The sequence below is a fragment of the Fistularia commersonii genome, chromosome 27 (assembly GCF_037954325.1).
Source record: "Fistularia commersonii isolate RoL2024-O1a breed Wild chromosome 27, RoL_Fcom_v1.0, whole genome shotgun sequence".
Taxonomy (NCBI): domain Eukaryota; kingdom Metazoa; phylum Chordata; class Actinopteri; order Syngnathiformes; family Fistulariidae; genus Fistularia; species Fistularia commersonii.
This window is the reverse complement of record NC_141310.1, coordinates 6505483-6529002: the sequence shown is the minus strand read 5'-3', so window position 1 is coordinate 6529002 and position 23520 is coordinate 6505483. Positions and strand designations below refer to the sequence as shown.

The 23520-nt window shown below is 37.8% G+C and overlaps 1 protein-coding gene across 1 annotated transcript; it reads left to right on the top strand.

Annotated features, from left to right (window-relative positions):
• Positions 1–538: 538 nt before the first annotated feature.
• Positions 539–20845, top strand: tspan15 (tetraspanin 15). The gene is made up of 8 exons (XM_086174952.1): positions 539–757; positions 5700–5885; positions 6563–6637; positions 7895–7990; positions 15263–15379; positions 17667–17717; positions 18218–18334; positions 19503–20845. Exons 1-8 carry the CDS (start codon positions 668–670, stop codon positions 19668–19670), a joined length of 900 nt encoding a protein of 299 aa, XP_086031078.1. The 5' UTR covers positions 539–667; the 3' UTR covers positions 19671–20845.
• The last annotated feature ends 2675 nt before the right edge of the window (positions 20846–23520 follow it).

Below are 23520 nucleotides of genomic sequence, written 5' to 3'. Positions count from 1 at the left end.
CAGAAGTGACATTTGAAGTCTTTCCATTTCTGTGGAAAATTTCCGGTTCAGCGTAAAATCTCTTTTGTCCTGCTGGCACAACTGTACTGCCAGATACCCAGAGCACCACTTCAAAATGTGAAATAGTGCATATTATCGGTCTCTAATTGCAACATATCAAAGTAGTTAGGTGGATAACTGTCAATCAGCTTGTTCGTAGTGGACCATTAATGGACCATTCAGGCAACAACGGGGCCACTTGAGGGCTGGATTTCAGTTGTCATTCATAATGGAAATCTGGATTGGAACTTGTTTTGGTCAGAATATGAATCAAGTAATGCTGTCTTTTTTTAGACTTTGTAGATAAGCAGGTGGGAGGAGGGGGCAGTCTCTTGTTCTCATGTTGTTTGGGGTATATTTTACCGATACGAAGGCAAATCTAGGAGGGCAATCTTAATGATTACTCCCGATGCAGGGAAGAACGGACAGATCGGGTGGGAGTAACAGCGGGACTCGTACATTGTGACTCCGCTCCTGTGAGACCGACCGACGGATGAACCCTCCGCCCAGCCGCGCGTAGCTCATCATCAGCGCCCGCGTTCCCAGGTGTGGTGACGACGTCAACGCGGAAGTGTTTTGTCAACAGCGCGACGCTTCGAGCCGCTGGAATGAGCTGGCCACGGACGCCATGGCCCGCAACGACGAGATCCGATACTGTCACCGCTGCTCATATATTTTACTTAAATTCATCCTTTTCTCCTACGCCATCGTTTGGTGGGTGAGTAACGTCGGGGCTTTGGGGGTGGTCGTTCGCTCCCGGTGGTGTATCTATAAAAAGCGAAAAGTTCAAATGCGTCTCAGTGGAAAATGAACACCAGCGCCAGGAATTAAGTTTGGAACTCTGTAGTGTACCACTTCGAAGCGACAGGTGTTTGACTGACCTTTTTTTTTTTAAAACACCGGTAGTCTCTTTTAGTATCGTCCATTTACTAGTGTGTGGCCACACCTCCTCCCGCGCCCTTTCACCCCGCACACACACTGAGGCCGTAAAAACCTGGTCGAAGCACATCGAGTTGTTTTCCAGTGGCTTCCATACAGCGCGGTTAAACTTAAGCGATGCGTCACCGGTCCATCAAGACCGCGTGACAGACATCATTTGTGGAACATGACTAACAGCACTCAGAGGCTGCTGTTTAAATGCTTAAGATGAATACTGTCACTGAACATGTGGCGTGCAGGATCACAAGTGTGTGCTTGAGTCCTGCTACCATTTCTAGTGAGAGATATATTAGCTGATATTGTGAATTTGGAGCTGGAATTGAATGGTGCAGAGTTCAAACTGATATCCCTCTGCAAAGTTTCAAATGAGTCTGTTTACCAGTGTGGTATTGACTTAACTGTAATATTTAATTTAAAAACAAACAAACAAACAAACAAACAGATTCATTCAATTTTATCAAGTTGTTGAATGACCAAACATCTACATTGGGAATTGTGAAGTAATATGCTCTTATGCCATTATGTCAGGTTTTTACTGGCCATCAGCTTAACTAATTGAGTTTCGTGGACAGAGGGAACCTTATCTCATTGATTACCAATAACAACCAACTGTTGCGCTAGATTGCACTTAGACTTAATGTTAATGCAGCAGTACCAATGCTGCTCTCTTAAACATCAACCATTTATGAAATAATATTTAATCTCCGCACAAGAAGCTTGCAATCTGTCTTTTTTTCTGCCTTCGCCTTTTTTCTGCTTCCAATCTTACTCACGTATAACACAAATTATGTATCCCAGAATAAGAGAAAGGAAAGGAAACTCCACTTGGCAACAACCAGTGTTGAGTGTAAACAACTAAATATTAGTGCCACCTGCTGGACAAACGTCATAACAGTGTATATTCTTAGTTACTCAAAAGAATCAATTAAAGCATATGTCCGTTTATAGAATAAATAAGTAAAAATAAAAGCAGGTTTTGGCAAACATATATGCTGACATGGCAATTTTAGATCCATGTGACTGACACATGGTCTACCAACATCCACCACAGCTAATCAATACCTGCTATTATTAGATGTTGGTATACATGCTATATCCAAGTGTGGCACAAAATGGAAAGGCTTTCTAAAAACCTTTTCCTATTTGAAAACGAACTTTGATATGCCGCACCAGGGATGAAAACTATGAGCTAATTATGAAGCCAGAAAAATCAGGTCTGAAATTTGGTCTTTAGTTTGTAGTCATTGTTGTTATGGTAAAATTTGGCAGTCATGTCTTGGTGTAAAGTGTTTTGTTTTAAAAAAAAAAAAAAAAAAAAAAAAAAAAGAAGAAGAGGGGGGGGGGGGTGAACGGGCTGCAAAATTAATGAAAATCTAATCGGAATCATAATCTGAACAGCAGCCATTTCTAAATTGCAGAAAGGCGCATCATTTGCTAAAACTGACATTTTCGAATCAAAATGCCATTTCAAATTAAATTTGGTCATTTATTGCTTGCACATAATAATCCACAGACTTAGTTTGACATTTTTTGTACGGACGGCCACAAGTAATCACTCCTGATGATGTGAATATATTTTTGGAGTGAAAATTAGTATTATCATTTGAAATGGACCCATCCCAGTGTTACAAATCATGTTAATTTGTTGATTTTAATATCAGTCAAAGGTGCCTCACATGGAGCCAAAGGCCACTCAGACGTGATCAATCAGTAATACTCAGACGATGTATGACAGTTTTAAGTTAATCAAAATATTAACCTATATGCTGAATCTGTACAGAGATTATAATGTGTCACAATATACACAGCAAGCTGTAAAGCTAAGCATGGTACCTAAATGAGGAGTTATAGCAGTACTTGTCTATTTGGAATAACAGTGGTATGGGACATCTTAAGCCACTTATTTAATCATGAAGATGAATTCTTTAAGACTTCTCACAGTGTCCTCCAAAAATATGTTTGTCGACACACAATGACTATATTTTATTTCTGAAGATTTTTAATCCCTCTCATTTAAAGGGCGCTTCAATATTAGATGTTCGCTGAATAGAGCACTTTGTCTAACCTCCTGTGGATGAACTGCCTTGTAAACTAACGCATCTTGTGAATGTCCCTGTGAACAGCATTTCATAACATTGCCTACTAGGGTATGCTTTTGCTTGGTATTATGGAACCTTGGCAGAGAGACGCATCTTCATCCACAAGGGAACTTTTTCCAACGTCAGCGTCTCTGTGCTTTAACAATAGCTGTGTTCTGAAGCAACGCAGTGATTCTGCATTACCTATTTTCCTGTTGGTAGACACTCAACTTGAACTGTGTTTTTATTCCTTTAGACAAGAAGTGATTCATTTCACAGCTTAAAATAACACTGATTTGACTGGGACAAGAAACCCTAATGTCTTTTATTTTATCACCCACAAAAAAGCAAATATTTTCTGAAAAAAAGATGCAGCTGTTCTCTTTCAGAGTGTGAATAACTGATTGTATATACTAACAGATGGCTGATTGACACAAGACACTATGGCACGATGGAAATCACGTATTTTGTCTCTTTCCTTTGACCTTTTATTGAAACATTTATTGAAGGAGAGACAGACAGAGATCATAAAGAAGGGGCGATAATGGATAACAATGTTATGCTGTCTTGATAAGCAGCATTACACAGAATATAGTGAGTTTTACTTACTTTGCTCCCATAGTGACATTCCTGACACACATTCTCCTGTTACATCCTCCAGGAAATGCTGACCACAACAAATGTTCGCACAGTATCACATTTAAGTGTTTTTCCCTGTACCACCCTTTCCTCCAACAGTGTATCTGATATGACATCTATGCAAACAGATGGATAAGGGTTATTCCTGTAGGTAACTTTTAGGTCTCCTTTGGCAATATAGGTGTCTTTTAAACAATCTAAAAGCATTATTACATTTGTCCCTCTTTCTCTCTTTAATAAACTTCGCTCCATTGATTAAATATCCCCCAGGATAGAATATCTCTGGATGTAGGAGATTATCTTACCAACTTTGAGCCCATCATTTTATACCCGATTAACTAGGCCCATTTTGCAAAGTTCAAAACTTATTTCCATTAGACTACCTGGCACAGATTTATTTATTTAGTACCCTCTTGTCTTCACACTAATCTGTGTTCTTTTTAGGGGGGGTGGGGGTGGGGGCAAGGGTATATGTCAGAACATTAATCTGTTATTGATCTTGTATCTTTGAAAACTTTGAATTCTTGCCGTCATATTGTTAAGCCTTCAAAGACATATTGAGTAGAATAAAAAGTAATATGACAAGAGAAACAATGGCGAAGGCCAAGTTGGGGTCTCTGGTGTGCATAATGGTTTGAGCAAACCTTTGAGTGCTAGTGTTCCAAGGACTCCCATGAGTTAATCAAGGAAATCAAGAAGCACAATAATGTGTAATAGGAGTTTTAACACAAATTACCCCAGCGTACTGAAATAACAGATGTGTGCATTCTACGAAACAACAAAGTTTTCTTATAAATTTTGTGTCACCTGTCTTCAGTGTTTCAAGTGGCCTGCTGTCAGCTGAACAAGAGATGTATGTGAATGACAGGGTGGGTTCAGGCCCAATTAGATTCTGTAAATGTTTTGTTCTGGGGCATTTAAAGAGAAGTCGGGATCTTAATCTAATGACAACTAACAAAAAATAAAAATAAAAAATAAAAACCCTCTCCATGCTTCATTTGAGCTTGACTTTTACTTTTGTAGATATTTTGTACAGTTACATAATTCCTGATCTTGTAATCAAACTTCCTCCCACTTGCTTGTTGTAAATAGCAGCAACAATGGACAGCCTACACTGTCCACTGTGTGATGAGTTTCCCCTTGTCTGAATAATGGAAATCACCTGAAAACCACTGTAAAGATTGTTGTGATGAATCCCTAAGGAACAGGTTCACCAAATTGTGGTTTGATACAACCGTAAACACACCAGGTTACTTTTCTTGACAATGAAAGCTATGAAGGCATTAATTTTCTCATACCATTGTCACTTCACAAAGAAACAAGGAACATTGGATGACTGCTTTGACTTATATTTTTTGGGGTTTTGCACTTAGAATACCTCTAACAGGGGTGCACAGTGGTGCGTTGTTTAGTGGTTCCACCTCACAGCAAAAGGATCCCTGGCTCAATTGTGACAGTGGGCTTTTCTATTTGGCTCTTTGCCTTTCTCTTCAGTTTGCATGTTCTTTCCATGTCTGTGCGGGTTTCCTGTTGGTTCTTTTGTTTTCTCCCACAATCCAAAAACATACAGTAGGTGGAATGTAAATGGTCAAGGCGTGTGAATGAGAGCGTGCATCTTTGTGTGTATTTATGTGGCCCGCTGATAGACTTGCAACTGGGTGTACTGCCTCTCGGCCCATAAAAGCTGAAATAGCCAGCCCCTGTTGAACCCTGTGGAGGATAAGGGGTATAAGTAATGGATGAATGAATGTCTTGAAGAAGTCATAGAATTGTTTACACCTGGGAACACCTGACTGCTTATCTGATTCCTGTCACAATCATTGTCCTCCCATAGGGGTCCTGTTAAAAAAAACAACAAAAAGTGCTCTCCCTTTTGTTAACGATTGGGAGGCAGTGATATGTCTGGTCTGTTCAGTTGTAATTCTGTGATTAAAAAGAGAGCTACCATTTGCATGCTTGCAAGATTCTAAGATTTCACATCTTTTTTTGTCTGTGTGTTTCCAGTTGATAGGTGGCTGTATCCTTGCAATTGGCATCTATGCTGAGGTGGAACGGCAACGCTTCAAGACACTGGATGGAGTATTTTTGGCTCCAGCCCTGATCCTTATCCTTCTGGGGATTGTCATGTTTGTGGTTTCATTTATAGGAGTTTTGGCTTCACTGAGAGATAATCTTACCCTACTTAAAGTGGTAAGTGGATCAGATGTAGCTTTGTGAGATTAATAAAGCTGTTTACACATAGTTAACTTTTCTAAATTGCCATTCTCACAAAGAGATGGAGATGCCCTTAAGTAGCAGTTTACATGGCTAAAGTTTACACCTCAAGTCTTTGGAATGTCGGTGTAAACAACAGTAAAAAAGCCTGAAATTACTTATCCCAGATACAGAGACAATAAGTGCGTTTTAATCAGTGATATCTGTTCTGGAGCCAGAAACAAAACAAAAACTACTAAATGGAAAAAGTGACAAAGGGCAAATACCTCTTTGGGAATTCTCTTGGTGAGTATGAAAAAAGAAAGCAGAAGTATCAATAACATACAAAAAAGTGTTTCAGCAACACACTCACACACATGACTGGATTACCGTACTCAGTTTGATAATTAATAATCATTGCCATTATCCAAATTCAAACAATAATTGGTTTATATCATTACATTTCACCTCACTCTTACTGAGAACAGTAAAACAGCGAAATACAATTAATTACAATTAAGAAAAAAAACACAAAAAAAAAACAAATTAACAAAAATTAAACTGCATAATGCTGCAAACATTGCTTGTAAAACTGGATGTTCAGATTAGCTTAGTTTCATGTTGACAATATCTTTATTCATTAGCTTCTTGTTTTTTGTCTTGATTGGTCTCAGTTCATGTACACCCTGGCTGTGTGTCTTCTCCTCGAGCTACTGGGGGGGATTTTGGCACTCGTGTTCCACAACCAGGTGAGCTATAAATGATGATGATGATGATCTGAAGTTAAATGACTTGTAAGAAATTTGCTGAAATGTTTTCAATAAGCTTTCAAGCAAGAGTTGCAACAGTAACAAGATCAAATACAAAATACACTTTTATTAGAATGGTTTCTAATGAACGATGGCTAAAAATAATAATTTTTGTTGTTTAATGCAGTTTAATGAAATTTTTTATTACTTTAACTTTTTTTTAGGATATGTTCATTATGTTTTATCAGTTAGATGGATAAAGTTACACTAAATTATAAACTTTATTTGATGTATTTTACACAAACACTGACATTGTATAATGTATTATTTTCCTATCATGCCCTCCGCACCAAGAAGATTCTTGAAAAAAATTCTAAAGTATATCTACTATATTTAAATTTTGGCCCCATGTTTCCAGGATTTTGGTAACCAAAAAACAATTGTTTTATTTCATGCTTACTGTCACTCATTTGTCTGCATAATTTTAATGATGGCTGCAGGAGTTAGAGATTGTGAGGGATTGTTTTTACAATCACTGTCCGTTGATTTATGTTGTGTGTATTTGAATTTTTTGTATAACTGGGTCATAAATAGGCATATTTGAAAAAAGGAAAATAATCAGAGGAGGAACAGTTGTCATGTGAACTTGACAGCATCACTTTCAAGATTATATGCAGAGCTGACAGACATCCCCTTGATTATAAAACCAGACCACTCTAATTTCCTAATGTTATGTCAAAGTAGAATTATGAATTATGCTAGGGTTCCTTAAGCAGCCAGTAAGTGTATACACTCATGTACACAAACTACAGTACATCAAATATATTTCTTGTTACAGTAAGGTGTATTTTTTTTTTTTTTTTCCGAGACATGATTCAACCATGACACAAGCATAAGGTGATGCAATTCCTTTCATAGTTAGTAATACAACTAATTAACTGCAACAAGCATTGTGCATTAATGACGTTTAAAATGAAAAATAAATTCCGAAGCTCTTCCGAAATGTGCTTTCAGTTTGAAAATATTGAGTCTCTGGACTCTGATATTAAGTTAATGTGACCCTGCTGCTCCAGATTGTGACTGGCAGATGTGAGCTATAAATCTATCATTTAGATTTTCCAGTTCACTGAATTAGTCACCTTGACCAATTTCCACTCCTTGCCTATCTTATAAGATGGTTGACATGTGATGGCAACATAACTCCTTCCACTTCATTTGCATACCAGCTTCTTTGATTCCTCTTTTGTTTGTTTATAGACGGTGGAACTACTGAACAAGACCATACGCAGAGGCATTGTCAATTATTATGATGACTTGGACTTCAAAAACATCATGGACTTCGTTCAGAAGAAGGTAGTTATGTTAGTCTCTTATTGCCATTTGTGACAAACATTACAGTTTTTGCAGTTCAGGTCCTATTCATCTTTATATAGTCTAGCTGAATGCATTATAAGTAAAAGTGTGTTTGGTGAAAAATTATTCCTCTAATATACAACTGAACTTCAGGACTAGAAACTAACTTTCTCCATCTGTTTGACATACTGTCTCATTCTTTATCCCTTTGTCTCAGTAAATTCAAAAGAACCTGAAAATCATTCACAATGTTTTTGTACAATATTTAAGGCCAAAGCTCGCACCTTTCTCCCAATCAGATGCTCATTGTACCCAGAAGTCCATTGTGTTGTAGCTGAATTCCTCTGCCAGCATTGGCACATAAACAGCCACTGTTTCTTTCTTGTTTTCATTTCATTAAAGAATAAAGGGTTCCCAGTTTTTAACATGAAATAACATTGAATTAGCTTGGTAGAGCATGTGCCTTGCAGCTGAGCTTTCACACAAAAAGTAATTTTGTGGAGCCTGGCCCATAAATGCACCATGACACCAGCTGAAAATTATAAGGTTGGCACAAAATTTGTTGCAGGAAAACAAATCAACAGTAAAGTTGGGTAATTAGAAATTACTTTTTGCCAGAAAATCAGGACCACCATTCCACACCTGCTCCCTGACTACACCATACTGCTACATTCGCTGAAGCCAAATGCATTAGCAGCTTTTATCCAGCACTTCATGAATCATTTTCTGGAGGTGGTAGTCTCTGGACACATTTAGATTAAGCCGTCTGAAAAAAGGCCTTTAATTAGTAGGAGACTGGAAAGTGTTCCCACAGTCAAAAGGCTGCATGCTATTATTATTGAAGATGGTGGAAATTGCAGAAGAGCAGCCCTTTTTCTATGGCAAAGGATTGTGGCATAATTGAATTATCTGTTGTGACACATGGCTAGGTTGTGGAAAGCTGTTTGGAGGTATAGCAAATGGGACTCAAAGAACCCTTCTCAATTAAAATAATTTTTAACACCTCAACCCTAAAAATAAGCACATATGTTGAATTAAAATTTAAGGTTATCACTCACTGGCCTTCTTGTAGGCGTCTCATCTAATCAACATTGAGTTGTGTTTTGTCAGATATTATTCGTATTTGCACAGAGCATATCAAATGAGGCAGGATGTGTCATATTCCAAATAAAACACATATTCAACGCCTAATTTATACATATTTATACATCGACATCATGATGACAGCTTGCACCTAAGATAGAAATGTACACGTTTCAGTTTCAGAAATACATCAGAGAAATTTCACCATAAATGACAATAGTAAGTGCTATTTTCAAATATACAAAAAGATACACAAAACAAAAAGGGCTACATCTCTGTGGCATATCAAAATGAAAGCTAGACTGTTTTTTTATCGGGTTTGCAGTGATTGTTTTGCTCGAATGTTCAGATTAAAATAATGACAGCAAATAGCTGAGCTTTGTTGATCTAATGTATAGGGGAAATCCTTGAAATGTTTCTGATGCCCATAATATCATCTTAACAAGAAGAAAATAATCTTCTGACCAGAGATGGGTTTTAAGTAATTCTAAATAAAGGAGGAAACCAGCATGCCAGAGTGATTCATTGATGAAATCAGACCGTAATATGAGACGGATACAGTAATTTGGACGGATACATCTGTGGTTGTGTGGTTCTCAAGCTTGAGGGACAACAGAAGTCATGTGAATGGAATGTGATGACTGTGGCATATCCAGATAGGGAACCAGATAGGGACAAAGGCTCCCTGGAGACGTAGGAGCTCAACTTCTGCAAAATCAAACTTTTCTAAGCCTTCCGGGGTATGGGACAGTGTCTCTTGCAGTCTGTTCTATCTTACGCAACTGATGGTAAATTTCACACAGCTCTGTCAATTTCAGAGGGTTTTCCAAAACTGATAACTGTGCAGGACTCATTTCATTAATCAAAGCCAAACCTGATCTCTGTCTGTGAGACAATAGTTTTAATTTGTCATAAATCAATTTCTCCAATGTGAGTTGTGATTCATGTTGTTTACTACAGCAAACCTTTAAAAGTGGGCAGGAAATGTCATTTGTCTTGGGTGTAATGTGTACCTATTAGTCAGGGCCTTAGAGAAATAGAACTTGCAGTCCCGTGGCCTCAAGCAGTTCTGCTACTGCTGCTTGTGACAGAAGGGCTGATGGTTCTGGCAGAACCCCAGGGAGTAGAAGAGGTTTGGTTGAGATATCCAAAAGCTGTTGCATAATGCTTTGAAATCTTTCATCCATTCAACATTTGTCTGCTGTCACTTAAGGCACAATATGATTTCGGGCTTGTCCTTGTCTGACAGGAAAATTTAAGAATTCACAAAGCAAGGTGGGATCCCATAATCAGGAGAACAATTAAGCTTGCACAGATTAAGGGCTGGGTTAAAAAGCCCTTGCATTTGGTGCGCTTTATGGTCATGCCCCCATTGATTAGATTCACTTGTAATTGGTTAGTATGTCCATCCATTAAAAGATGGGCATATTGATATGGCAGCAAATTTTATTTTTATCCTCTGCTGTTTGCTTGCTGTCTGGCCCTCCTTATCTGTGATGAAAGCAAACTTTAGGGTGATAGCATCATGGTGGCAGCAGGGTTGCAAAGCATCATCAATGTTTTCCCTGTCATTTTGTAAATCTGCTGGTTAGCTCAAGTGTTCTATCACAGTGCAGCCCAGTGTTTTTCTGATGGATAGAAAAACAAACAGAAAACAACAGCAGGAATAGGCTGTTTCTACAAACACACTGGCTTTGGGGATTTATCTGGTGTGTGTTCCTGAATGCCTTGATTCTTACATATTTGAACTGGCAGGCAGGCTAATCCTTGAGAGTTGGAATTTTCCCAGATACTTATTGTTGACATGAATTATTATAATTAGATAGTAAGAAATCAGTAGTGTCATTTACGTAGAATTAAAGTGAGCTGGACAGCCAGATCAGTGATAACGACTCAAAACAGGAATATGACCTGCATCGTTAACTGATTATTTACTATTGAAAGAAAGCTGTAGTGTTGGAGAGTATCGGAAATATCAATCACGACTCTTACGTTAGAATTAGGGAACTGTCACATCATTGAATTAGTAGCCAGTAATCTTCTGACAAAATGGTCAACCTCATGCAGTGATTGCACATACATTTAAGTATTCCCCTCAAACAACTGTTGACCATTATGGGTGGGTCACTCAGCTGTCCAAGCACATCTTAGTGTCTTAAATTGGAGCAAGTCTGACTTAAAATCATTTCAAAAGAGACTATGGTGGGACTATTTCATTTGAAACTTACTGAACCTTTTTCCAGTTTACTCTCCACAGCTTTTTTCAGGGTACACTTGATAGCTTTTATGTAAAACTAATACATTTCAATCCACAAATCCAATGATTATTGGCTGATCCCACCATATTATGTGTTAATTTGATTCTCTGGTGGCCTTTATTTTCATTCCATTGAAATGTAGATGTGACATTTATAATCAAGTTTGTTCTAAATAGCATATCTGGTACAGCAGCAATTATTCGTTATGCTTTGGCAGAAATAGCGAAAGACACAATAACTCATACACAACTTAAACCACATACTTAATATTTAGTACTTTCTACTTCTACTGTAGACAGTGATTATAACTAAAGTCGGACCCTGTGGCTTATAGCCTTCAGTGATCTGCTGCTATTTTACTGCTGTTAAGCATCATGGTTGGGTGGAAGCATTTCAAGCCAGCTACTTAAACACCACAGAGCGCTGCCTTTTTTGATTATGATTTAGCACAATATACAGCTGTCGAGATTTGAAAACATGCTCCTACTATTTCATCAAGAAAGCCTTTAGGTAGTACATACATTGTATGACTAACACATCAGCAAAAATCAGGAAACGTCTTTCAGAAGGATAAATGTCAGATACTGACTGCTTGTTTAAAAGGTTTTATGTTGAGACATCGCGTGAATGTTTACAATAGTTGCAAGTAAAATCTCCTGGATGTCAAAGCCAAGAACTGGTGGTTGCCAAGCTGTCTTTTAATAACTTTTTTATTAAAGATATGAAGTTATAATTCACCAGAAGTGTTTTCAAAGCTGTGAATAAGTAAAATAACGCAGGAAAACAATTCTTCCTTCATATCAAAGAGACACGTTATTACATTCTCCCCTTCATGGAACTATGTCATAAACTTATGATGAACTGTTTTTTTTTGTTTCTTTTTTATTTATTCCCCCTTAAAAAACCTTCAAGAAAGAGGAAAAATACAGTCGGTATTTTAGATGGACCTTAATTTAGATGGACCTGATCAGAAGGAGTACACCCTTGATCCACCTTTTTAGAAAGGGGGATCACCACCCCGGTCCATGCCATGGGGCAGAGGCATGTCAGCCAGGACAGCCCTACAGCATTGAGGAGCCCAGAGCCTTTAGGGACCCTGGGCGGGCCTCATCCACCCCCGATGCCCCCCCTACTGAAGAGCTTTTTTGACTGCTTCAGCAACTTCAGCCCCGAAAATTGGCGTGTCTGCTCCAGAGTCCCCAAACTCTGCTTCCTCATTGGAGGGCGTTTCAACGGGGTTGAGGAGGTCTCGGAAGTATTCCTGCCACCGGTCTACAACGCCTCGAGTTGAGGTCAGCAGCACTCCGCTCCCACTGTACACAGTGCTGACGGAGCACTGCTTCCCACTCCTGAGCTGCCGGATGGTAGACCACAATCTCCTCGACGCCCACAGGAAGTCATTCACCATGGTCTTCCCGAAGGTTGCCCGAGTTATTGCCACCGAAGCCACATGCTGCTTACCTGTCAGCTGCCTCCGGAGCCCCACAGGCCAGAAAGGTCCGATAGAACTCCTCCTTCAGTTTGACAGCATCCCTCACCACTGGAGTCCACCAGCGGGTTCGAGGGTTGCCGCACCCCAACAGGCACCCCATCAGGCCTTACAGCTGCAGCTCAGGTCTGTCGCCTCAACAATGGAAGCATGGAACATGGCCCATTTGGACACAATGTCCCCCGCCTCCCTCAGGACGTGGTTGACAGCTCCGCCCCACACTTCACCCAAGTGTTCAGGACATGCGGCCGCAAGTCTGATGATTCGGACACAAGGTTGATCAAAGAACTGTGACCTAAGGTGTGTTGGTGCCAAGTGCACATATGGACACCTTTATGTCTGAACATGGTGCTTGTTATGGATAATCCGTGACAAGCACAGAAGTCCAATAACAAATCCACAATCTACTAAATATGACTATAATTTTTCAGCCACACAATCAATACTGACACATCCTATAATGCCTATAATGGGGCCATTTTTATACAAATATTCCCTGGTGTTCAGTAACTGTCAACGTGGTAACTTGTTTTGAGTTGTGTTTTTGAATCCATACTTAATGGTTCTGCCGATGTTAATCAAATAATAATTGCTCAGCAATCCTCTGACCCCTTTTAGGGTCCTGACCCTGTGCTGGAGAAAAAAAAAACAAAGCTAAAACTTGCAAGAAGTACCAGTAACCTTCTGAAACATTTGCATCATGTCAGCATAATGATCACACCTCTGGATAAATAGACACATATTTATTCATTTATGCATCATCTTCCTATCTTTTCTCTCATGGCTTTTCTTGTTTTTGTTGTGTGACCTTATGCTACTTTACATTTGTATTCATTGGACTTTCATCACTTTCAAAAACTAGATCAAGTAGAGTAATTTCCTGTTTATTCTGCCTCAATGTACTTTGTAATGGCATGCACACTAATTATCTACCCATGGAAAACTGTAAATCACTAAAATTACTGAATAGATTGGTAAAATGTATATTGTATTTACTTATAATGCATTCAAGCAGGCATTTTTGTCAGCTTTGACGAGTGCGGATATGTATTTGGTCCCACACTGTGAGGGCTTGATATTTTCAAACAGTGTCTGACTAATAACGTTTTGATCCATAAAAGGCTATTTATGTAATTACTGCAGCTGTGATTGAGCTTTGCTATTCTGATGAGGGAAAATGTTTGAAGAATTTTCTTTATGATCGTGTAAACATTGCCTGGTCTTTTTTAACATGACATTTAATGATGTCATTTTTAATTTTGTTTGACAAATGACATTACCATGCGGCTTTAATGCCCACTTGTTCGAAATCCGCCCCCCTTAGATGTCAGTATTTGTGAAAGCTGTTATGTGGCTCTCTTGTTTGTTTAAATTTCAGAAGATTTAACATAAGTGGTGATAAAAAATGTACCTGTTGACCAGGCATGTGCGACTCAGTTTGAATCATCACATAAATTGAAAATCATTTATTGGTTGGGTTCTTTGCCTCTATATGAGATCAGATCAGTAAACAATAAAGTGCTGTGGTTCGTGCATGTGCTTGGCACAGCTGGCTGAGGAAATATTTATATTAACAAAAGCAGCGTGCTTGGATTGGACTGTCTCTGTCTTTCTCTTTATCTGTGTGTCTGTCTTGTCAAGTTAATCTAGATTAATTCATTAGCATGATTAATTGCCTTAAAAAAATTAATGGAAGTAGTGCATGCACAGGCCATTGTGACTCAAAATCCTCCAATTCCACTGACTTTAACACTATCATGATGAACAACTCTAAAGAACTTACTGGCCTTAATTTCAATGGAAAGTCTGAGTACACAAAAACCCAGGACACAAAAATTGACGACAGTTTTAGCACGTTTTTGAGAGCTTTTAATTCACTAAAGCGCTTCCAGGCTAAGGAGCAAAGAGTCTATATAACATGTCTTATTAGGCGTTTATTATAAGGAGAATGGATAAGAAAGCAATACCTTTTAGAAGATTCCCTTCAGTAGAAATTTTTGACTACACTTCACAATGTTCAACTTTCATTTTAACAGTTTGAAACTGTTTGATTATCTTACAAATTGATTTTGTGACTCATACTCAAAACATGACATTTTTTTCTGATATCAGATTCATCTGATGTTCGATGGAAATGTTTTGTTCGTAGGTGATTTGCCACATTTCCTGCTCTACCATTGTCTGTGTAGCGATTATGGGAAGAAAAAAAGATAGAACCACATGGACTCATAATAACTTGCAAAATTCTCGGTTAATTATGGCTCATTTCACAGTGTTACTGGCATTGTTTCTGCTTTGACCGAATATTCTGTTTACCAATTTGTTGTCTCGTACTCCCCTCTTTACCACTGATCTTGTTGATCTTGTTTTCCTGTCAAGTGGTGTGATGCATCTTCCCTTGTCTCTAATTTCTGTGTCTCTTACCCATGTTGTCACTTGCAGTTTAAGTGTTGTGGGGGTCAAGAGTATAAAGACTGGGCGGTCAACATGTACCACAACTGTACTGCACCTGGTCCTTTAGCCTGTGGTGTCCCCTACACCTGCTGCATTACTACTAAAGTAAGTATCACTATGGTCAGTTTGTAAGCCATATTAGCAGCACTCCTTAATAAGTAATAATTAATTAGTAATTTAATTTATTAGTTCTTAATTTCCTGCTACTTTAGCTGCTTTAATTTCGATACCTGAACTAGTGGATACACTTTCTAGTTAACTCTGTACTGCTAAACTACACTGCTAAGCTCTAACTATGTGTCTTGCTTATTTTATTTTATTTGAGAATAAACAGATGCGGTATGCCATGAAACACCTCACTGAAACAATATGTGCCAGTATTTTTGTGATTTCCTGTTTTATAATTGTTTTCAAAATTCTACAGCTGCTTTGTACGCTTTTTTTTTTTTTTTTAGATCTCAATGTGCCTGTTTCTTTTGTCTGATTCCCAATTAAAGTGAATATTGAAAAATATTCTAAATAAGACACCTAAATAAAGAAACTGGAACTGAATAGTTAAAAGTAATACAGAACAGTACATAGTTTAATTTTCCGCTGCAGTGACTTTAGAATTGTAATTCCAAAAATCCTGGGACACACCATGAAATATAAAACAAACTAACAAACAAATACAACCTTGGGCACCTATTGACTGTGGTTGCCTAGTAAATAGAGTGCATATCATGTATAGTGCTGGTATACTTAAGCCCCATTTTGAGTGCCTTACAATGCTGGCAACCATGCAAGTGCATGGGGAGAGTCAAACTAGCACCTTTCTAGTTGGTAAATTTCTGATTCTTGTTTAAGGGTTGGCGGTTAAAATTTTGGCTGATTATAAATATACTGGATAAAACAAGTGGCCAGCAGATCAGATCCCATGATGAATGTGATGAAATAGATGGCACTACCCTCATTATACATTTTTTCAATTTATACTTTATTAATCTCATGGAGAAAATTCCTTCTTTGCATTTAACCCATTATGGATGAACCATGAGCAGTTGGCTGCTGTCCATCTGCACCAGGCGAGAAGTTGGGGGTTCAATGTCTTTTGCTTCAGAACTTCGACACACTTTGAGGAGCCAGAAATCAAACCAGGAATGTTTGATTCCAAGGAGGATCGCTCTACCTCCTGTGCCACACCGCCCCTGCCTTATTAAATTTTTTCTTTTCTAAAGTCATGGCTATAATAGTTATGTTTCAAATACATCTCATTATCATTATTCTGATTATACTTTTGCTGTGCAAGTCATACTCTCAGGCAATTTCCTCCCACACAAAACAACATAGTATGTGCTCCGTGTTGATTTATACACCTGCACACTGCCCAGGCTTAAAATTGAGAAAAAAACAACTCCATATTCAGATTGTCAGCAGCTCTGGTGTACAAACTTGTTCCCCTTTAACCACAAAATCATTTTGTTTTCTACTGTTTTAGAACTGCATTTTCTCAATTAATTGAGGCATTGAAATTCATTTTTATTGAATGACCTGTACAAGGAACCAAAATAGGCATCAGATCCTCTGCCCACCCTGACTCAGTTGGTGTATAAAGTCCTTCTTGTTTACCTTTTTTCTGACCCAGTTCAAACATTTTAAGAAGTATACTTAACATTCATATTTATGGCATTAGATCTCCTTGTAATGATCTGGAAAAAGTATATCTGATTTTAATTAAGAATGGCTTTACTTCTATGATTATGATGGTGTAAGTGTTAGCAGTTTCAGCCAGCTGGAATGAGTTTCCCAGTTACACCTGTCCCAATCTGGATGAGTGATTATGCATGACTAAGGTAAAACTATGGTAACCATCACTATGAAGCCATAACAGTTTATAATATCATTAGACTTTCTATTTGAACTCAGTTATTCCTCTTCCTCATGCCATGCATTGAATTTATTGAATAGGACAAAAATAATGGACCACACAGGAATCATCACAACATTCAGAATATATCATGGTGAAGAAAACCGTATTCTGTCAGATGGCAGTACTGAATTATCAACATTATTAAAGTAATAAACCCCTTGTGACTGACATCGCAATATTGTATGCAGCTCTTTTTTTTTTAGTAACACGATGTCATCATGTGCCATCTGTGAGTAGACTTTACAGGCATCTCCATATCTCACTGTCTGAAGATCTGCTTGACATTATGTGCCGTTATGTGCGATTGTTATAAAGCCATTTAACCTTGGGGTCCAGAGCAGGGCAATCATTCAAGACTGCAAATGCTATTGCACCCTATTGTCTTGTACAGTGCACAATGTATTTGACTTAACATTGCTATATTGTGTATATATAATCACTGTATTTTACTAATGTTTTGTTTCCATCTGGCTATTTCCTCAGCCCAATGAGGTAGCCAACACTCTATGTGGTTATGAGGTCTTGAAACAAGAGGTAAGAAATCCATATGTAGAAATCATGTTTTCAGTATGTTACACTTATTATATACCATGGCATACTCTTATTTTTAGAAAATGTACAGAGCTTTATTAGCACAAGTGTACAGTAATTTAAACCTTGTTGTTCCAATTGAAACATAAAGTGGCTGTAGTTCCTCGGGTATCTGTTTCATGATATTTGGTTGCTTCTCATTGGCATCGCAATGGATGTAGTTATGACAACGGTATGTGCTCTGTCAGTTTACAAGTCACATATTGCTGCTCAGTAATTTTATGTAAGCAAACAAGTGTTGAAAAACTAGTACTAACCGCAGTGAAAAACGGATTAGGCTTTGAGAGATAATTAGATTGGATAGAATTAGATATTGGAGTTGAAATAACTTTAACATGAAAAATATATTCAAATCAAATTGATACTTGTAGTGCCCTCTTGCTCTACATTTTCTAATATATGATGTGGAATATGCTGTAAACACAATCTTGACTATCTCTCAGCGTTTGGACTTGATCGACATTATTCACATCAGAGGCTGCACTGATGCTTTCTTCATCTGGCTGATGGACAACTATAAGATTATGGCTGGACTTCTGTTAGGAATCCTACTACCCCAGGTACACACACACACACAACACACACTCATAAAGACAAAATTAATATATTCATGTTTCATCTTGGCAAGGCTATGGGAAGATCGTCACACTGACACCAAACAGAAAATAAAAAAAAAAACACACCGACTGCATTGCTATAGTTTACTATCCTGACTGCCCCTAACTGCTATCAGCTGGTATGAATTTGAAAGCAAAACTTTGTTTTCTGTTTCCTCATGTAAGGCTGAATCATGTTCAATTAGTGTTTATCCATATTCCACTGCCTGGTTAACTCAAGCAAGTCAGATGGCTAAGTGGAATAAAATTCAAATCACTTCACCTCCGGTCCATCCAACAAACCAGCTCCTGACACCAGCTGGCAGCAGCATTGGTAAAATAAGCAGTGCTTTCTTCCACAAAGTGCATTTCATGCCAGTGTATTGCATTCAGGTTTGCTGTTCATTGAGATGAATCATGCATTTTGGTACATTACTCAGGTGTAATAGATAAATAAATAAAAATAAATGTAAAAAATGAGTTCATCAGTTCATGGAAAACGTGTTCTAATTACATCTTTTTTTTTTTACATTTTCAAAGTTGAGCACTTTCTAGTACTAAGGAATATTTTCTCGAAGCTGCTGTGACCCTTATTATATGAACGAGCATGCTCATCAATTCACACCATACATGGGCACGATCGAGGCTGTTTAAATTCCCAAATTGGATATTAATTGATAAATAAGTGAACCTCTCAGTGACAAGCATTCTTAACAGATCAGTAATATGTGAAATGTTATGAGTTTCTGCTTCTAATGGTGTTGCTGAACTGTTAGCATTCTTCTGAAATGCAAATGGACTTCATGGAAGACTTCAGCGCAGGCTAACAAGTATCTAGATTTCTGTTGCCTCCATAACATCTGCTGCATATTTAAAGCATCATTCGACAGATCTGGTAATGGCACTGAATTGACAGAGGTGCTGTATCATAGCTGCCCTGGAGCCTCTACCAGCAGTCTGCAGCTACCTAGAGTATGGGGTAGAAGCAGTCTTTGCTTAGAGGGGTGAGGCAGTTTTGGAGTCAATGTCACAGCCCCTCAAAAGTGTAGACTTATGGATAGTTGGCCTTTTAAGCTGCTTCATCTTGTTAAGCTGATCAAAGTGCAATTGTTTGTTTCATTTGTCTCTTTAGTTCTTTGGCGTGATAGTAAGCTGGTTGTACATCACTCGTGTTGAGGATGCCATTAATGAGTGTGGTCACTACATAGACGGGCTTCTGGATTCACAAATGCAACAAAGAGCAGCCAAGAGGCATGGCCGCATGTCCAAATGGTTTAAGTGTATGCCCGAGATCGACTGATGAAGACAGATAACAACAAACAGTAATCACTTCACTTCAAACCACTTCAATATCACAGCTGCAGCCATTGACCTGCAAACTTTAAAATTTACTGTAGGGGAATAAAATAATAATTGTGGGAAGAATTTTTTTTTTAATCACCAACCTTTTTGTGAGCTTCATTTTTGCTTTTATGCTGTTAATGTCTGAATTTGATTGACTACATTTTTGATGTAATGTCACCTCAAACTTATTTGGTTGTTTTGCTTTTAGCAACATTGTGCCTTAGCCAGCCTCAGGGATAAACACATTGACTTGGCACAGTGACCAAATGTATTATACTGCCAACGACTGCTTTTTATTGTTTTTGCAGCTTTTTTCTCCTTTACCTTGTGTTAAATGATGATATGAAATTATGAAAATCATGAAATGTCTGTTGTGTGGTAATTACAGGAATCACAGAAAATGTGGATTTAACCTTGAGTAAGCAAGATATATAAAAGATCATAGAAATTATGAATTTGTATCTCTGTTAAGGCTTTTTTGTCAGTTTGACCAAAAGTGATAAATTATCTCAAATTATGTCTCTACAGCTACCAATATCCAATATTCTCCAATACTTTCTTTAACCAGCCTTCAGTTCAACTAAGCTGTTATTTTTTTTATAAGTAAGTATGAAGGTGTGTGTGTGTGTGTGTGTGTGTGTGTGTGTGTGTGTGTGTGTGTGTGTGTGTGTGTGTGTGTGTGTGTGTGTGTGTGTGTGTGTGTGTGTGTGTGTGTGTGTGTGTGTGTGTGTGTGTGTGTGTGTGTGTGTGTGTGTGTGTGTGTGTGTGTGTGTGTGTGTGTGTGTGTGTGTGGTAACTACTGAATGTTTGTTCAAGTTCAGTGTCTTATTGATTTGGTGCCTACAAACATAGTCAGATTATGTTTGTAAGTATACACTGTATAATACTGACAACTGCCCTGGTGTCAAGAACATCTCATTTTGACATAATGGCACTCATTTTTTTATTTCATTCACTTTATCTCATCGAACAACATGCAAACATATTGAATATGTGCCTTAAGGGGATATTTGTTTTAATCTGAAATTTTGCATATCATAAAACGTTTATCCTTTTAAAAGTTTTGTTGTTCTTTTTGAATTGAAAGTGTGTGCATCAAGCGCTGACTCAAAATAAAGTTTACCATCACGTTTTATAGCTTGCTTTGTTTTGTGGAGTCCAAAGATAAAATAATAGAAATAAAAGAATTCTGTTATACTACAATGGAAAAAGCAAATGTCTTGAATACAATTAGTGCCATCATTTTAGCCTGGAGGAAAAAAAAAACATTTGCCTGGGCTCACAGGCCATGAACCACCCAGCATCCTTAGCCAGACTCAAGAACTGAGGCAAAGCAAATACTCTATTAATAGCCTTTAGAATAACATCCACAAATCAATGAAAAGATAATTTTAACACGACTGATTTTGGAAATTACTCCAAAACATCAAAATTTTTTGCAAAAAGTTCAGTTCCCTAGAAAACAAAAAATTCTACCTGAAATTATATTTAATGTATATTAAATTCAATTTCTTGATTAGATCACGGCAATTGTAAAAAAAAAAACAATTAGAAAGGATTTTAATGTATGTGGGGGGAAAAGATCCATTTTTATTCCATCATATTTTCTCCCTTTTTTTTCCATTTCCTTGATTTCCAGAAATTGAAGTTCAAATTGCCTCAACATTGTTTTTCGTATAAATTTTCTTTTCAATAAAGGTCTCCATTTCAGTAAAGCAGATATCTGGTCAGGGAGTCTAGTCTGTGTACGTTGTATCTTACAAACCAAAATGGACATAATGTTCACCCTGGGATTCATGTATATATTTAAAGATACTGACTTTTCATGGCATGTTAGCCCAAAACCCCAAAACCATATTATATAAATTTGGTTTGTTTACAATTGTAAAATTAGACAACAACTTTCTTTCTGACATGTGTTGAGTTTGATTTGAGTGCAATGATGGTTTTGTGGTGTACGGATATTTTGCAGTTCATGTGATTTAATAATTTATGAGAACATCAGACTGTTCATTTTTCCTGTTGGGCATCTTCCTGAGGAGCTGGGGTGTGTAAATATTTCATAGAATAGGTGATAGGCTTAAATATTCTTTTAATCTAGATGAAACTGGATTTGGCATAATCCTCTGTGACCAGAGCAGTGGTGGGTCATGCCTGTTTGGCCTGTAAAAATTCTACATCATAAAATAAAAGCTTTTTTTGGTGTCATAATTTTGCTATGCATTTATAGGCTTTTTTTTTTTTTTTTTTTTTTAATTTCTCTGGTTGGTTGGTGCTTTAATGAGAAATGTATAAATGGTTTAAGAGAATTATCAAATTGTGAATAGGAATCTAGATTAAACTTATTGACATGGCACTGAGGAATGGACTGGTTTGTGCATTGCGAAATGTTCAATGATTTTCTGGTCAAAGATGTTGCCATCTCGGGAGCCCTGTTTTCTGTTCTAGGATAATGTCTTTTTCATGAAAACAGAACAAAATAGCAATTTATGTATGAAATTAAAATGGAATGCAATGGAAATAGTGTGTTGGATGACTTGCCAAGGATGCAGGTTGTTGAGGCTGCCCTCGCATGTCCCTAGCTAACTAGGAAGAGGCAGGCATATTTCTTTAAATCAATAGATATTTAATCTTTGCAGTTATTTGGAGGATGAGGAGTATGAATTAATAGTTGAGCTGTATTAATCTGTAACTAATAAATTTTCTCAAAATTTTGAAAGGTATATTCTCATGTTATGGAAAGCTAAGCACATATCTTTATTAAGCTGAATATTTCTGACTTGCACATCGGGACTTGATGATCTTTACGACTATTCCTAGACCTTCCAGATTGGACTTCAGTGGGATGCAAAAAAAAAAAAATCCATCCATCCATATAATAACATTTAAGAACTTTGACAGAAGGGATTACTCGACATACAGTGGGGCAAAAAAGTATGTAGTCAGGCACCAACTGTGCAAGTTATGCCACTTGAAAAGGTGATAGAGGCCTGTAATTTTCATTATAGGTACACTTCAACTATGGGACAGAATGAGAAAAAAAATCCAGAAAATCACTTTGTCAGATTTTTAAAGAATTTATTTATAGATGATGGTAGAAAATAAGTATTTGTTATGATCAATAACAAATGTTCATCTAAATACTTTGACCTCTGTCATTGCCAACAAAGGGTATATTACAAATATTTTCTGTAAGTCTTCACAGGGTTTTCACACACTGTTGCTGATATTTTGGCCCATTCCTCCATGCAGATCTCCTCCGGAGCAGTGATGTTTTGGGCCTGTCGCTGGGCAACACAGGCTTTCAACTCCCTCCAAAGATTTTCTGTGGGGTTGAGATCTGGAGACTGGCTAAGCCACTCCAGGACCTCGAAATCCTTCTTACAAAGCCACTCCTTTGTAGCCCGGGCGGTGTGTTTTGGATCATTGTCATGCTGAAAGACCCAGCCATGTTTCATCTTCAGTGCCCTTGCTGATGGAAGGAGGTTTTCACTTAAAATCTCACAATACATGGCCCCATTCATTCTTTCCTTTACACAGATCAGTTGTCCTTGTCCCTTTGCAGAAAAACAGCATAATATTTCCACTGCCATGTTTCACAGTAGGTATGGTGTTATTTGGATACAGCTCAGCATTCTTTCTCCTCCAAACACGACAAGTTGAGTTTTTACCAAAAAGTTGTATTTTGGCACGGCGTATTGTGTTACTGATGGTAGCCTTTGTTACTTTGGGCCCAACTGTCTGCAGTTCATTCACTCGGTCCACCTGCATGTTTCTGAGATTTTTGCTCACCGTTCTTGTTATCA

What these genes read in the sequence shown, in the direction of transcription:
- tspan15 (XM_086174952.1), top strand. Translation starts at nt 668, where the DNA reads ATGGCCCGCAACGACGAGATCCGATACTGTCACCGCTGCTCATATATT. An exon ending in CCTACGCCATCGTTTGGTGG is followed by an intron (nt 758 to 5,699) that starts GTGAGTAACGTC and finishes GTGTGTTTCCAG; the next exon opens with TTGATAGGTGGCTGTATCCT. An exon ending in ATGAGGTCTTGAAACAAGAG is followed by an intron (nt 17,718 to 18,217) that starts GTAAGAAATCCA and finishes ACTATCTCTCAG; the next exon opens with CGTTTGGACTTGATCGACAT.